We start from the raw sequence: 17,642 nt of genomic DNA on the forward strand, positions 1-17,642 counted from the left end.
ACATTTACATTGGGGCTATTGATTCCAGGCTGGCCGGCATATACTCTCCACGATTCCTGTCATTATTGTGAGGGAAATAGCATAATATTTCTTACGGCCTATGCTACATTATTGATCTCCTGCACAGGAAGGAAGTTATACTCAGGGCTGTATGAAAGACAATACAGGCATGCAGCAGCTCAATAGGACATTACAGACGACAAGGTCATGCAAATTAATAACAGGCATTGACCTTCGGCCTGACTTGGTAATGGTGAGGTCAGGTGGGAATATAAGGTTGCCAGGCACGCTGCTCCAGGCAAATGGAGGAAACAAGATCTCCAATAGAAGAAGACGGATGGCGATTGATCGCCAGTGACAGAAAAGACTGATCAATCGGCCACCGACTCGGCACGTCCTAACAGGATGCTTGCAGCCCAGGAAACTGATCCTTTTTAAAATAAAGAGACTGTTTTGGAGAACAGACGGAAAAGGGGTATAAATGTGCTGACGTGAGTTCAGTGAAGGATGCGGCTGTCCATCACTGTTGTCGTTGTTGTTGTTGTCGTCGGGATCAGGATTTATGCTATTGTTGCTATTGTCAGTCGGAGAAAGGTTATCTATGAAAGGAGGCTTATTGAGTCAAAAGCTGTGTGTGTGCATCTGTATGCTGTCTCTGCTGATGTATCAGTAGATTTGAGCATATATATAGTGGTTTCCTCTTTGTTATATTTACGTCTATTTGTGCGTGAAGGGGCAGGAATGATTAGCAACTGTTTTAGCTGCAGATACAGGAGACAAGATGGCAGAGGGGCAAACATGCTGCAATCCCTCAACTCCTCTTTTCCTCCTCATAGTCCTCTTTCTGTCTCTCACAGTCCCCTCTGTTCTTTCCCTTCAAGCCTCTCTTCCTTCAATTTTTGTCTCTCGGATTCTGTTTCCCTCTCACCCCCCCTCCGCCAAGAGTAAGGTGCAGTTTCGAGAAGAATGAAATTAAAATGTGGTGACTGCAGTTACATAATGGGAGATGGTGGTTGAGCTTTTTTCTGCGTGCATCTGTGACTTTTCATTTGTCTACATATTAAGCAACACCATCTGACTGTGTGTATGGGTGTGAATTAATATGGTTGTTTACATCATGTGTTAATAATTGTGTGTCCATAGAAGCCTAACTGCAATACACACATTGCACACATATGGTAAATGCACCATAAGCACTGTCTTTCTAACTCTCGATGAGGAAGAAAGTGACATTTTAGTGTGTGCTGCATCAGGCCAGCTGCAGCAGCACGTATTAATCTGAGGCCGAGAAAAATCCTACCAACATTTTCTCACTATCTGCTGCACTTTTTCCTCCTTCATTTCTTGCTAGATTGAATATTTATTTCCCAGCATTCCGCTTGAGGATATCACACATATCACTTTTGTCAGGAGTGACAGAAGTTTGTCCTGAGTGTGCCGGTGCCATCCCGCGTGGGAAAATCTGTGTTGCAGGACATGTAAAAACATTCACCTCCCTGAGACACAAAACAGCAGCAGCAGCAGCAGCTTGGTGTTGGCATTGTCTTTTCGGAGGCAAGCGTAAACAGATTGATTGGACTGCTATACCGCAGTTGCTCAGTGCTGACTCACTCTGTACATTACCAGCAAGGGAGAGATGCAGAACGTGGCACAGAGACTGCAAGATACTCATCAAGCGGCCCCATTCCCCCCCCCCCCCCCCCCCCCCCCCCCCTTATCTTCCCCCATCTGCTTCCCTTCGTCCACCCTTCGCACTCAGTCCAAGGTTATCCAGCAAAGGGTGGGGGTTGAAGGGTAGCAGTGATGGGGATGGGGAGGGTCAGAGAAGGTGACAGCCCACCTGAAGCAGCTTCACTAAACGACTGTGGAAAAAGCGAGGGCCCTTCAGTAGAGCGCTGGCTCTGATTAGCAATCTGTCCCTGTGGATACAGTGTGTAAAGCTGACGGCGAGGGAACGAGTCTGAGATGGTTAGAGGGACAGTTACTGCGGCTTCTAAGCTGGTTGGTTTGCTGGAGGGTGGGGCAAGGGGGGCTGCGACGTGCGTTGGCAACGCTGGGGGCGGATGCACCATTTTTCTAGTCCAAAATGAGCCCAATGTCACCGTGACAGCACAGTGCTCCTCTGAGGGCACCGCGGGCCAGGGGGGAAAATGATGGATGAGTCGCCAAGCAGCCTCTCCTGCTTCATCACTGTTTACACATACACACACACATACACCGACCCACCCACCCACACACACACACACACACACACACACACCGACCCACCCACTCACACACACACACACACACACACACACACACGCACACACACACACACACACACACACACACACATACATAGTCACACACAAACACAAACATGCACTCAAAGTCAGGGAAATACATGTACATAGTTTACTCACACAATGACAATTTATACCCTGCAATATGTTCACACAAAGGCATCTCTGGATGCATATATATGCACTCACACACAAGCCTGCACAAACAAAATACACACACAAATATAAATACAAATATGCTCACACAAGGCCATTTGGGGATACACACATATAAACACATGCATGTGCACGCACACTTTGAGGGCTTTTTTTGTGTCCACACGAGTTATAATTAATCACTGGGATATAAACACTACAGATATTTACAGGAGTTGTCAGTTACACATACACGTATACACAATCACACAAAGAGCACACAGCACTGGCTTCATTATGACTGCAGCCCAGGCTAATGCCACAGGATCAATGACAGATCCTCTCTCTCTCTCTCTCTCCCCTCGTTTCTCTGACCCAAAAGCATGAGCACGTTGCCATGCAGAGCACCCTGCAGCGATTATTCCTTCAATGACCGAGCAGTAGCCTCCAATAAGGCCCTTGGGTCATCCCGTTGCTAATACTCCATCTCAACATATCCATCCATCCCCCATATATCCCACCAACCCGACCAGCAAACCACTCGCCACACCACCAGTGATGAGGGTTAGGGGGATTACATTCAAAGGCAATTACTTAAAGTGCTGATTACTTGTGAAAAATTGTAACCAGTGCTGCTGGAAAAGTTAATTTATATCACTCTCCTATGAGAGCAATCGGTTAAATAGGGTTTATTTTAATCTAAAATTCTGCAAGACATGAAGAAATTCCACAAACTAGATGTCACATTTGCAGTGAGCAATGCAATAAGTTAAACTCTGAAGCATCATAGGCATCCATGATCTGATTACTGCATATTTACAGTAACTGCAACAGATTACAGATATCATCTTTTTGGAATCAGATTACTGTAATTCCATTACATCTAATCAAATACTCCTCCTTGGCTCTGCTGAGCTCACAGAAAGCTACATCCCCGACTGTCCTCATGCAGATGCAGGTTTACATGGGCAGTGAAGGAGAAATATGGCTGGCCTCTGGTGAGCAAGGCACGTATAGCTGACTGGCCATCCATCACGACCCCGCGGCAGAAAGCTATACACACTCGGCCCGCTTGGATCCCTCGTCTCATAACAGGGAGAGGGGATTGGGAAGAGACAGGACAGTAAGAAAAAAGGTTCATAAACATATTCTCTGAGGATGGGGGGAGGGTGCCATGTAAAATCCTCCAACATGGGCGTGGAGAAAATAAAAAAAAGTCTGGCCACTTAGATTGATGGACTAAGCTTCTGCACTTGTAGTGTTTTTCCTGCAGCACAGTACACAAGGGTGTATGGCCATGATTACTTGTAGTCAGGCAGCGGCTGGGAGTGGATGGCGGCTACAGTATATATATATTAGGATTAATGACCATGCTGGTCAGTCTAGTGAAACATCATTCATACTTCTATTGTGTCCCAATGCCATGTCGCCGAACAATGGCAAACAGAGACTATTTGGGGTGTGTGAAACAATATAAAATCTATTTGTTTTTCTACCCTCCGATCAAATTTGAATGCTGTGACAAATGTGATAAATAAACAAAAAGTGGGATTACTTGAGTTGAAACTACAGGTGAAGTTAAACAAAAATCAATAGCAGAATAATGAGGTCTTCCACAGGCTATGTTCTGCTGATCATGCTAATGCATTCAGAGGATAAATTGAAGAAAAAAATTTCAAAATGTCCACCCACCGGTCTGATCAGATGAAATGCTTGTTGTTGCCCTACCCATAATTGTTACACCTCCCTTCCATCAGATCAATTGCAGAAAGTGATTATATATGCAGTTGGTCTAGCTAAGGAAGATGATAATAGTGAAATTAAGTGGAAAAAAGAAACGGGAGTGGGCGGTGCTCTAACTAGGCCGCAAAGAGAGCTCCGTGCTTCAACGCAATAACTTTCGTCCCATACAAAAATGTGCTGGCACTGTTACATTATGATTTCCCCGAAGAGGCGGTTACCAGACGACAGAATGGCGCTAACTTGCATGTCACAGTGAAAAGGTCTCCCAATACACTTCACAGGGGCAGCAGAGGGGTGAGTGACAACATTATTGACATCACTTCAGAAAAAATGCACCCAACCTTATCGGTCTTCACAGGAGGGTTACTCGCTTGTGCTAAAGGACAGGATTGGTATAGACATGAAGCCAAAGGTTAGTCATATCATCTGCCCAGGGTCTGTAGCAACAGAATGCTTAAAACTATAACTCTAGCACATTAGCTCAATGTGCTCAGTACAACAAAATACTGAAAGAGTCTTCCATTGTCTTGTGCTGCTGTGCTATGTGAGCTGAATATTGAATGAAAGAGGCATTTCTCAGAGAAATGCTGACATAAAAGCTCAGTCACGAAAATGAAAAAAGAGGGTAGAGTTTGTTGTATTCATGACTGTATGGGTGGCGGACCCCAGAATGAATAGCCATTGCTTATGCTGGAGCTAATGGGGATCTAAAGAAAGAAAGGACTGCATAAGTGTGACGATGGTGGTTTCTGTGATATTCAGTGTATTTTGCAGTAAAGGCATCAAGTGTCAGTAATTTTAGCCAGTAGCAGACAAACGTGTTCAGTGGCCTTTGCTAACTGTGCACTTTTTCTGGCGCCCTTGCCACTATGCATCTTTAGTGTCCTGTAACTGAAAACCGTCAGCTCTGTCATTCTCCACCGCTGCCACTTCAGGATCATCCGTGTCTCACACACCGAGCAGAGGTAATCTCTCAATATTGATCTGGTCATGTGGCAAAGGCAAATATGTTAAAGTGGACATTGAAAACCTAAGCAAGAGGGCTGAAATTTGATGCTAAAAGGACTCAATGTTCACTTTCTTCCTATTGTTTAAACACTGTCTGTGTGGTTTAAGCAAACCGTTACATGCCTACATAACCTCCTATGAATTTGGTCTGATAAGTTGTGGTAGCCACATACTGTAGAGGAAGCTTCAGAAGACAAGCATTGATTTCAAGCAAATCTGTCCAGACATCTCCTCTTTCTGGTTCGGTACACCTTTCCACAGCTAATGAGCAGCCGTCTTCATTCTGCTGCAGAGTAAGACGCTCCTTTTCATGCCTTGTGTCAGGAAACACCGGCGATCCATTACGAGGCAGGAGAGATGGAAGAGGGAGGATTGCAGGAAAAAAAAAAATAGAAAAGTGTATGATAGTTAAGCCTGAGCTTTAAGACAGACAACTATGTCCCCTAATCCCTTCTGAGCAGCCGTAAGCCTTCCGTTATCGCTCGTTAGAATTGTGCATCCCTTAAACACATTAACTTAGACCTTAATGCTGGCCTCTTTTGTATGACACGGAAGCTGCTCATAGCAGCCAGTCACTAGGCTAGGATGGAAGAAACATGCTAATTGCTGTCAAACTCATTTAATCGGGTAACAAGGGTGTTTTTTTTTAATGAATGCAAAGAATCAGCACATTTTACAGCAATCGACGTTCCCCTGGAAAGCTCTTGAGGTGCCTGCAACTCAACTCTATCCCTTAAACATGTGTCAGCGAGGGAATCTAATGATAAAATCAGGCACAAGCACAGACACACTGACAGACACTTAACTATGTGTGCATACACGCGCTTCTATATTCATATATGTTTTTTTTCTGTCACACACACACACACACACACACTGGATTGTGCTTCTGTTTATCAGTATACATTTAGAAAAGATAGGAAGAACCTTGCTTTTCTCATGAGTCTTGTTAGACTAGAATCAGAGCAACATCCTCACTCCACTCCACTGTACAGTATGGACAGTATATCTCCAGCTGAAGTGTATGCCACTTCTATCACTGGCCTTCAGCAGCCAAACTTCCTCTCAGTCTGTCGACCAGAAAGAGCTCTTTTAGCTGCATGAATAACTCATAACATAATGGAAGCATTGTAAATACTCACATCAACAGGACACACAAGCTAAAAACAAGTATCAGGGGTGTTTTTTTTTTTTAAATGTAGGCAGCATTGACATCCATTTACTGCTCCGGATGTAATATTGTGGTTACTAATTTTCTTTCTTTAGTTATAATTGTGTTTGAGACAGACTGTGAAGCATTAAAAAATAAATATCAGACAGTATTTATCTTGAAATGCTCTGTAATGCATTGAGTCCATTACTTGATTGATACACAGTGCTATTCGTGTTATCCCAAAATAATGTGCAAATAGCTGTGGCTATATTACACAGTTGTCCCCCACACTGTCTTCACAACAGCTTACAAGAAGAGTGCAAACATCATTTTATTGCAGTGTTTTCCTTCCATTTCCCTTTGCTCCGATTCAGTGCACATAGATAAATATGGCCTGATGCTGCCTGTGATCTCCAGCTGTGCTAAGGGTCGCGCTGACAAGGGAGAACCACAACGACTGGGCAACCATTACAACAAAAGGAGGCCTGTTATGTATTCTGACTGTAGCGCGGCTAAGATGCTTGGTGTTTGCTGAGACAGCAGATGACTTGCCTTGCTCTCTCTGCCCCTTGCTCAACCAAGGCAGGATAGACTTAATTGCCTCATTAGCAAAAAGGCCAATGAGGAGTTGGCCTCTTCCACATTGTTCAATGTCAAGAGTGCAACTGAGAGGAAAGGTTAATAGAGTAAATAGCATCCCTGTCCTAAATGGAAAAATGTTTGCTTCGTGTATGATGTGTCAGGGGCCAAAAGCTTCATTACACTCCAATGACAGAATTATGCTATTGATTTCATCTTATTGGCACATTGCATATTCTACTCTTCATTATTACTAATTTCAGAGAATAACACAGCTTGCCGTTGCTTTGTGGTAACTCTGGTGACTCAAAGATGTCTTTTTTAAGCTTCGAGCCGTCTAGAAAGCAGAGTCATCATGCCAACTTTAATTATTTTAAGAGCTTGAATTTGCAAACTCCACTATTTCCTCATCTACAGTGTCTTTGGACCCCAGACAGCAAAATCAAGCCAAACACTAACACTCTTGATTTCCCTCTTGAAAAAAGACACACAAAATAAGAATGATGTCCGCTGCTGGTAGAGAATGTGAGGTCCAAAAAAGCCTCATGTTTAATAATTTTGAGAGAGACATGAAGAGCGGAGCACAGCACAGTTTTCACTCAACTACACTGCCGTTCACACGCTGACGGAACATCACAGTCCTCATCCAGAAACCACAATAAGACAATTTCATACACAGTGTGACAGTTTGGACAACAATGCCAAACCATGACTAGCATTTTGAATGCAGTCCTAAGCCGCTGTCTGTTTCACGAATAGAGATGTGGTGATCTATACTGTAAGTTGGGTCTGACAAACTGCATGATGGGCCAGGATAAAAAAGTATGCATGAAACTGAAATGCAGAAAATGACACAAACAAATGGTTTTACTGGATGTACTTACGAGTTTTAATCTGACATTTGTTTGAATCAGTGTGTGACGGTGCACTAGATTGCTGTGGAGAGTTTAAACAGTTACAAGAGCATTACTAACTTAAAGCTAACAAGCACAGATGCACTTGATGTACATACACTGTTCTCATGTCCATGTAAAGCTAGCAAGCCCTCTTTTGGGAAAGCATAACATACTGTAGAGCCATGTAAGATAAAATACTACATCCATATACTGTAGGTACTTCAGATTGCGGATTATTCCACCCTTACTGGGGAGCACTTTACTGCAGAAGCGACATTTAAAAAAATGTACAGCTACACATCTGCATGGGCAATACAGCGTAAAGGCTCCATTTCATCAACAAGTCGAGTCTAACGAGTCGGAAAAAACAAAGGCGGTAGTGCCATCTGTTCTGAACCACTTTACTGGAAAAGAGGGAAAAGAAGCGGGGGGACAAGAAGGGAGAAAGCTTTTTCCAGCACTGTACTCTGACCACAGCCCGAGCCCCTGAATAAGCGATTTCATCTCCTGTGGAAACAAACTCACAATCTTTCGGCCTGATAAAGGGCTCCGCAGTCTTTACAATGTAATACTGCGGGTAGAGCTGTAGTGCAATCAGTGGCATTGCATACTTAATTGTGGACAACCTAGCAATTGATCAGTGATATCCAGTTCACAGTGTTTTCCTCTGTGGTATGAATGACCGAATGGCTGGCATCGTGGTTGGATAATTAAACCATCCATCACACAACATCCCCTGCAAGAGAACGGGAATGGCAACTACAACTGGACGTAAGTTATTGCACTTCACAGTTCTTACTGAGGGGCAATTAGATGAGGTATGGTTTGATGATCAAGGATCTCATCCCTATAAAGAGTTAATCAGCAGAACTACAAATCTAAGAGCTTAAAATAGCTTTAAAGGTCATTTCAAGATTTTTGTTACAGTCAATAAATAGATTAAACAAACTCTTTAAAGGTACTGAATAGTCAATTCCCTTTTTGCTTTTCCAACCAAAACAAATTCCTTTCTTCCTCATATTCAGTTTAGATCTAAACTAGACAGATGGCTGAGTCCTGACTTCAGCTATCATGCACTAAGAGTGAAGGGGATCCTCCAGATGGTGTTCAGGTCTTGTGCAGGTAAACCGCTTTGTCTTCCACCACTCTAATCAATGGCCACCGAATTCCCTCCCTTCCAAACACCATCCATCTTTAGGTCTTTCCAGGCTGCTCTGTGACGACCAAAAGCGACTGAAGATAAATGTCTGAAGGGCAGAAGGGCCTCTACTGATTAAAGACACAAATGCTTTAGGGAAGACTGGCAAGCAAAAGAGGAAATGGACTGAGACAATGGAGCATGCAGGTTCAAAACACCTAATGGAGTGTCTTGCTTGCTGGGCTAATAGAGTGCTTCAAATTGAAAGGAACAGCAGGCGTCTAAATAGAGCGACGAGGAACATTTCCTCCTGTTCATTCAGTCAGTTCCCAATTGGAAAAGCGGGAGAGTAGGGGGAAAAAAAACTCGCCTGGGTTCCCATTGTTTGGTGCAGCAGAAGTTGCTTTTATTCATCTGCAATCAATTCTGGGGATTGAATTACAGCTGAATGCCATGTAGATTGAAAGGAAAGTCAATATTTTTTGCATCTGCACCACACTGGAATAAATTAAATAAATGTACACTTCAAAGTTCTTTCTGTAGGCATGAAAAATCTGGTGCTTTAAGATTAGTGGGGGAGACTCCCTGCGGGGGCAGTCTGGCACTGAGCTTTATTCTCTTGCTCATTCTCATCTCAGCAGCATGTTTGAAAGTCCAAGTTGATATTTGGACATGATAATCAATAATCACAGTGTGAGATGAGGCACCACACAGGTTGGGGTATGACAGGTGCACCCCATGACCAATTAAAGTGCTAAGCGACTGATATGAAATGATCAATTATTGGCAGACAGTTTACTGGGGTTTTGACACTCTGTCACTCAACTGAAAATGTTAGACCGACAAACATGAGACCAGCCTCATGCAGCAATGTAAACACTAAACTATCCAGTCTCTGCTAAATAAGGACGCAATGATTTCATACAATCTTGACCTGGTGAATGCAATCAGCAATATCAGACATGAGAAGATGACAAGGGATATCTTTAAAGAGACACACCTGTTTAACCCCCACTGTAACACAACCTATGTCACTCCTGAGCTGCTCACTGAATGTAAATGTTTCATCAAGAGTTTGCTTTTTCTTCCTTTGTGTCATCCATGTAAGCACTATACTAAGCTGCTTGAAAGTGAAAGACACCTCAGAAATGGGGATTTTGCTTTTTTTGAGCTGTTTATTTTCCTGCACAGTTGGATCACACAGCTGCACAGAAAACAGATATACCTGGTTTCAGCGACAGAGAACATAGATCAAAAGCATGTTCTGCTTAGAGAAGAAAAAGCATGCCAGCTTTATTCCACACTGCCAGTTTTCACTAAGGCAGAAAGCACTTGAAAGCACCACAACCGGGCTGGGAGCTCTGTGATGATAGCATCTTAACCCCCAAATACTGATAAACAAACAAACATTTTAAATGGTGTTTTTGCAAGATGCGTGAATTTTGATCACCCTTACTCTTGGAGAGCACTCGGTCGGTAATAGATGGAATCCCATTTCCTGCAATGTCGATAGCTGCAAAGAATTAATATCGAGGCAGACCTTCAGTGGGGTGAATCAATGGGAGACAATTCCATGCTCCGCCTCGCCGACAGCATCGGCGTTTATCTCGCCGTTTTGTTCACTCTTTGATCTCCTCACTGCTTGCATAAAACAATCATAGACCTTGATTAAAATATTTATGCTCTCAAGCAGCAAATAACTTCACATTTTCTAAGAAAATAGAAAGCTGTAATTGCGCCCGCTTCATTGACTTTCATGGTCATTCACTACTGCAAAGAAGTCAGAAATCCTCCCTTTGGTGGGAATGGCCATGCCTGTAAGGATTACAGGAAACTAGCGCCTAAAATAACATTTCAATAGGTTTTAAAGGGATTCCTTCTTCTGTTAGTTTTGGAGTGGCTGATTTTAATTTACATGCTTTTTGCACCCTACTTTCTGTCATTATCATATTCCATTTTCAATTAGTTATCCAAAATGAATAGAGGCATTTGCGGTCACATAGAACATCCATTCATGATGCCTGAATGCAATGCCAAAGCATTTTATTGTTGATTAAATGGTTATCTGAATCAATTTCTGCTTATGTCAGCTGTGGGTAAAATCCAAGGCAGTAGGATGAATAGATTTAAGGGGTGAAGGGTTATCTTCTAATCTAAGGTGATTGCTATTGTCATTGCCATCTTGTGGTTGCCTAATAAAGCACTAGATGCAAAAATAGCCTTCATGGCTTGCTGTGCAACAGTTTTTTGAGTAGATCAATGGATACCAGAGTCTACTAAATGCTAGAAAATAGCTTTTCCCAGAGGTCAAGGTGACATCTTACCTAGTCTGTTTTACCCTAAAAGCAACAAATTAATTTTCTATTGATCAAATAATTGATTAAATATCAACTAATTGTTTCAGCATTAAACTATATTATAATATGTGTCAAACTGGCATTAGCATCTAATCCATGTCCTCAGTATTGCAAAACTAAAAGATTCATTTGAAATGTTTCTCATCTCAATCTTCCTGATGATTTGTTTGTTTAATAAAAATGAGCCCATGGTCGACCTATTTTTAAAAAATAATAAAACTTGTAATTTTCACATATTTGCGTGTCAGTTTATCTGCACAAAATGTCTTTGCTAGTGTCGTGTAACGTCATGTGTAGATGTGCATGTGGCTCCGGTTAATGTGAATGTGAGTCTCTCCAGAACATCTGTCAAAGATTAGCAGTAAAGTGAAATAGGCAGTTCCTGTTCATATGTTCCAAAATAATCTGGCAGTAATTTTCCCGGTGAAGGATGAAAAAGGGGGGAGGGTTTATAGGTCACAAACTCTACACAAACCCAGCTCTGTCTCGGCATGTGTCTTGTGTTTTACAAGAAGAAGTGACAAAAAAAGGCTCATACAGAAGAATGCTTGGATAGCATAGAAATGATGGGTGTGGCTGAAACACACCAGGAACAAAAAAGATATAGAAAGAAAGAAATATTGTCGAATCAGCCGACGAATTCAATACGTTCATTCCATCAGTGCGACCTTTATTTTGGCCTCAGATGTCTTTGACCGCTATAAAAATACAACCTACTTCGACCCTCTACTAGTAGACATAAAAGCACTTACTGTACTAAGCAGGTACACTTTTACCTACAAACACTCCCATTCTAAGTGTGGCATCCAGCTTTCTGCGACAAAATAGAAAGACCTTCTGACTAAAAGCACCACAATCAATGAAACATGAAGAATCCCTCTGGTACAAATTGTTATTCAGGGAAGCACACTGTCATTCAAAGGCCTCACACATCAGGGGGAAAGTGCTTGGGAGGCAAATCAGTGTTTGTTAATGATATGGGTCAATTGTTTTGAGGACGACTGGACCTCTGTGCTCATCTGTAGGCCTCCTCAGTCACCCTTGGTAAAGGTTTTGTATTCCAGACTGCTGTGCCCTTGCTGAGCCATTCAGATTTGCCACTTTTGCTTTGAGTAATACAATCCTCTCTTGATGGAAATCTGTTTACACTTTGTTCTGCATGTCAAATCGCTGACATTGTAGGTGGAAGGGAAGTCATTTAACTATTCTGAGCAAAGCAATGCTAGCTATTTGCTATTTTTCCTTCCACAGCTGCAGCTGTACTGCACTGTATGTCCTGCAGCTTGAATGCAATATCTATTACATATTGATTCCTGAGTGCATAGATGATGCTCTGTATTGTCCTTTGGCTCAGCCTGTATGTAAGAATGCACTGAAACTCTCAAAGTGTTAAAATGGCTCCGCATCACGTTCATCAAATAAACTGTAAATTAACTGTAGCTGCCAATTAAAGTGAGATAGGAAGTCATTTAAAGGTTCACGCTCCTGCAATGTGAGATGAAGGTTAAAGCCAACACATTTTGCAAGATTCTCTACCTAACTGTCAAATGCTTCAAATATCTTACGAGTTCAGGTCCCACAAAGCGTATCTGCCAAATTCAACACATGCTCTAAAAAAACAAATATTTTTCAAAGCTGAGAATATACATATGGGATGCCACATGAGAAGGCAAAAATAATGTGAGTGAAAAGGAGATCAAAACCAAGCCTTAATGTATGGTAACTAGACGTCAACTATTGAAATGTCTGTGGGTTTGTAGGAATGTCAGAAGTCGGTGGCTGGGTGTGTGTGTGGGAGTGTGATTCAGGCGCAAACACATCAAGATGTCACTTCATAACCTCTGGCTCAGGAGGCTCCTGTCATCTTCACATTTCAGAGATCCTCTGCCTACCCCGGCAGACATGCTAAATATAGAATGGGGACAGAATTTCTGTTTGGATCCACTGCTCTCTTTATATCTACATCTAACACGAGCTGCATGCATAGGCGCTGCCATCTTTTCACTCATATACACATGTGTACATGCGTGTAAACACATGTAGAAGCCCCTGCATCCCTACACACAGATTTTAAGACTCCAGTGCATTCCCATGATCTCTGACAGTCGTATAGATCGATGCTATTATGAACATAAGACTCCAAAGCGGTGCACCAAGCCAGTCTGCAGAGGTTAGAATCTCACATATAAAAAGCTGATCATTCTTTCCAATTACAATTCTGTCAAGTGACTTACACTATGTTATTACTTCTTGGACAGTCATTTTCAAATTCCCTCATTCGAAATCATTTATTCGTGGCAGCACAAGGACAGAGCAGCAATCCATCACTATAGTCTCCTTTACCTGGCTGAACCGTGCTGTTACTGAGTTACTTTATTTGACCTTGTTCTGTTTCCTACTTTCTATCGGCAGAGTTACAGAAGGGAGCTATGGAACTCTTTGTAGCAATTAATTGCGCTACTTATCTGTAATGTGAACAGTGGATATTACATCTCCAACAGATATTAAATTAAGGATGTCTCAGGACTTGCAAGGCTGAAGCCAAATAAAAAGGAAATGAGCCACTATTAATGACTATTGATTCTTTTATAATAAAATCTACTTCCCCTCTTTACTTTGCTTCGGTGTTGATCTTGAATTAATACAGGTGATAACTTTAGGTAAATATCTTTTGGTCTTGCACAGCACAGCAGTCTAGCCTGAAGGGCTACATAAAATGTTATTTTGGGTAACTGGCAGGTATTTTGCTCTGGCATGACAGAAACATGACCCAGGCTGAAACTATACTGGATATTAATGATATCATTTTCAGCTGCATGGATTGTTTTATATAGTCCTTTCTTGTGATGTGACATGGGAAGGAGAAATTGCCTCACCATGGCAACAACAAAATCATCTAATACTCTAGGCACAAACTGATGGTTATTTTTAAGAGAGATTTACATATGTGATATTGTGAATATTGTGGATATTGTTTTTTGGCTTCTGCCTTGCCATTGCTGGCTTCGCATTCATCATCATACTCCTCCTCCTCATCATCATCAGTAAGGCACTGGTATTTAGATAATATGTGTGTTTAATATGAATCATATAATTATCAAAAAGAACAGGGCTGATGAAATAAACCAAAAATGTGCTGGTATGCAGTGTCTGCTGCTGAGTCAGCTCCTTTAGTTGAAGTGACCATCACCGCTGAACACATACCGCACATTCACTGGTAGACCATTGAAAGCCTTTAACAAGTCAGCATGTATGCAGGTCCACATAGTACGTCAACTTTTTTTTTTTTTTTTCCATCTTTCATACTGCTTATCCTATTCAGGGTCACAGGGGACTGGAGTCTATCCCATAATGCATTGCGAGAGGAGCAGGGTACAAAACAGACAGGTCACCATTATAACTGAATAACTGACATCTTCCAACTGAATAATAGAAGATGAAGATCTCTTAGGCAATTACAAACCACCAATACAAGCCACATCTTGCGTAAGCAAATAACATCAGCTCTATGTCTACAGTAATGGTATGAAAAGTGAAACACAAATGCTGTGGTCGCTGGATTTCTCTCCAATATCATGAACAGCAAGCGTCACATAGACTAGAACACGTCTTTTGGACTGAAACCAGAGCAAACAGGCCTCCAGATCTCAATAAAACTTTGGTTTCCAAACTTTTTTATACCAAGTACGCTTATACAGAGACACATCAGACAGTTTATTCATCCTTTTTCAAACATTTCTAGGCTTTGTCCCCAGTTACACCCAAAAAGGGGATCTTTTTTTTCTCCTGTTTTACCGCAGGTGATGAGGCAGCAGAGGGGAGTGTGAAACCTCTTACTGGAAGTCGTTTTTACACATGGTCTCACAGTGGTACAGTAACTTCCAGTAAGAGAAGTCACAGTGGAATTAAACAATCCCTTATTCAGCTCAGAACCTGGAAGCTCCTCCAGGCCCTCCACAGTACATTACTTGAATAGAAGTAGTGCAAGTAATAACAGCGGCAATCGTAGCAGTGATTAAATAAACTACTGTCATTGTTGATAGACAAAGGAAGTGTCTATTTCTCTAAATAGAAGATTGGACATTTAGAGGCATGAGAAAACACATTTTTCAAGTTCCATTTCCAACTGAAAAACAAATAATAAATGTAATAGTATAAATAAAATGATGCTCAGAACACTTGAAACAAGCCAAACAGTAAGCACCAGCATATATGGAAAATGTCTCATCTAAGGGGGGGGGGGGGGGGGGGGGGGGGGGGGGGGGGGTATACTGTATGTGCTACATTTTGAATTGTTTGCCTTTGTCTGGCAAAAAAGCATTTTCATCTGCAGCCAGGCCTACCTTTGAAGAGCTGGTTGTCAATATATGCACATACAGTCTCAGAAAATCTGTAGCCTATAGTCCATTTAAAGGGAGGGGTCACATGAACTTTTATCCTCTCTAAATGTGCCCGTTTTGAGGGCTGCAACAATTACAGCAGCCTATATGGAAATTGAATTCGATTGAAATATTTTCATTTGCTGCACTTTCAGAAATGAAGTGTAGGAATGACAGAGCGATAAAAGAAAAAGAAAAAAAACAACAACAACAGACTGAATCGAGGCTGAAAACATTTCCCAGATGTATTGTGTTAAAGATTGAGAAATGCATATAAAACATAAAATCATTGCAAATATGACAACGGCATACTACATCATCGTCCACGTCCGCAGTGACAATTGACAGACAAATGCTACACTGCTTTTTGAATTGAATAAAATCATATTTGAAAGGCATGGGAAGTGACTTACCCAGAAACAAAGAGCGAAATATTGCAGACATCACGGCTGGAAATCCCATATGCAACGGAGCTGGAAACAATGCGCTCAGACTGCCTTCAAACGCATTCGGCTGACCTAAGTGCAGGCACAACGAAGCGGCACCATCAGCGAATTAAAGAGCAAAAAAAACAGAGAGAAATAAATCTTCATAGAGCATATGAGTCCAAGGACATCATATGTTGCACACGCCCCGACATGTCTAAGCCTCCCAAGAAGAAGTAGAAACGTGGCTCTTTCTCTTCACCGTCATCTTCATCGCAGGCTACTTGGCGTCAAATCTAAGTTCCCTGGCTTGTCTGGCTCTGGCGTGGGACGTGTTGTCTCAGGGTCCCCTCTGTCTCCTCCTCAGCGGTCTCTCCTCCTTTGCTCCTCCGCCGCACAAAATGCCAGAGAGGAGGAGGTGGAGGAGGAGGAGGAGGAGGAGGGAGAATAGGTGGATGATGAGGGGATGCTGAAGGATGGAGACCTCTAGAGTCTGAAGTTCTCTTGCACAGCCCGAGCATCCTGCAACCAAAAAAAAAAAAGAAACGTAAAGGCTTGATATGCTGCTGTAGGTCCAATTGTTAAGTTTTGCATGCGCGATTTCTTTGAGCTGATTTCTTTGATATGATTGGAATTAAAGTTGATGGAAAATAATAGTATGAGCTAATCACAGTCTTACAATAAAGAACTGCAGTGTGGTTTTAAAGTGAGCCTTTGGTGGATTTATATAACCACAATATTCATAAGTATTTTGCAATCTGATATTGTAGCTTATCATAATAAGATTTCTGTAGTATACTATGCATAATTAGAATCTTCACAGTGCTATTTGTAGGATCTTTTTGTAGTAATTAGGATTATTAATTTATTTTTTATGTGAGGCAAATTGTGGGTAAATTGAATCAAGAATTACTGTAATCTTTCAAATTCAAATGATATATTTTGAGGCTGTTCATATTTTTCCTGCTATGATGACACATGTTTGTGATCAAAGGCAGTTTAAACTTCTGTTTCAGACCAGAGGGCATATTTTTCCCCCGCTTACCATTTCCCTTATTCTGTCCACTGGCTTCTCAATCTCGGGATTATTCTATCAATCTTTTCAAAACTGCCAAAGTGTATTATAAGCAGCCATGGGTTAGATGCTTTATAAGAGCAGCGTGGTCTAAGTTGGGTAAACAAACAGCAGAGGAGGATGCTGCTGTCTGCTGATGGTTGCTCTCAGACCTTGAGACAAATTAATCCCCTTACACTGTGTCTCAACAATCTACAGACATAACAAAAGGATTTTCACTTGCCGGTGGCCCCGCTGCTGTCTTGCTCTCTCTTTCCCCCTCAAGTGGCCTGTTCTTCAGCACCAGCCGTCCTCCATTCCTTTCCGTTCCAATAACTAGATAGCTTGAAACAATGTCTCACATGCACAAGCAGCCACACACACAATCTCTCTGTCTCTCTCTCTCTCTCTCTCTCTCTCTCTCTCTCTCTCTGTCTTTCTCTCTCTCTCTCTCTCTCTCTCTGTCTCTCTCTGTCTCTCTCTCTCTCTC

The 17,642-nt window shown here is 42.0% G+C and overlaps 1 protein-coding gene across 1 annotated transcript in view; it reads right to left on the reverse strand.

Annotated features, from left to right (window-relative positions):
* The window catches only part of clmpb (CXADR like membrane protein b), a 62,594-nt gene extending 46,142 nt beyond the window's left edge, over window positions 1–16,452 (reverse strand). Inside the window, exons 1-2 of the mRNA XM_062419532.1 lie at window positions 16,361–16,452; window positions 16,087–16,191 (exon numbers count right to left, since the gene is read on the reverse strand). Coding sequence (XP_062275516.1) covers window positions 16,087–16,135 — 49 coding nt within the window. The 5' untranslated portion in view covers window positions 16,136–16,191; window positions 16,361–16,452. The remainder of the gene's footprint in view (window positions 1–16,086; window positions 16,192–16,360) is intronic.
* Between the last annotated feature and the right edge of the window lie 1,190 nt (window positions 16,453–17,642).

This window comes from Scomber scombrus, chromosome 5 (assembly GCF_963691925.1).
Source record: "Scomber scombrus chromosome 5, fScoSco1.1, whole genome shotgun sequence".
Taxonomy (NCBI): domain Eukaryota; kingdom Metazoa; phylum Chordata; class Actinopteri; order Scombriformes; family Scombridae; genus Scomber; species Scomber scombrus.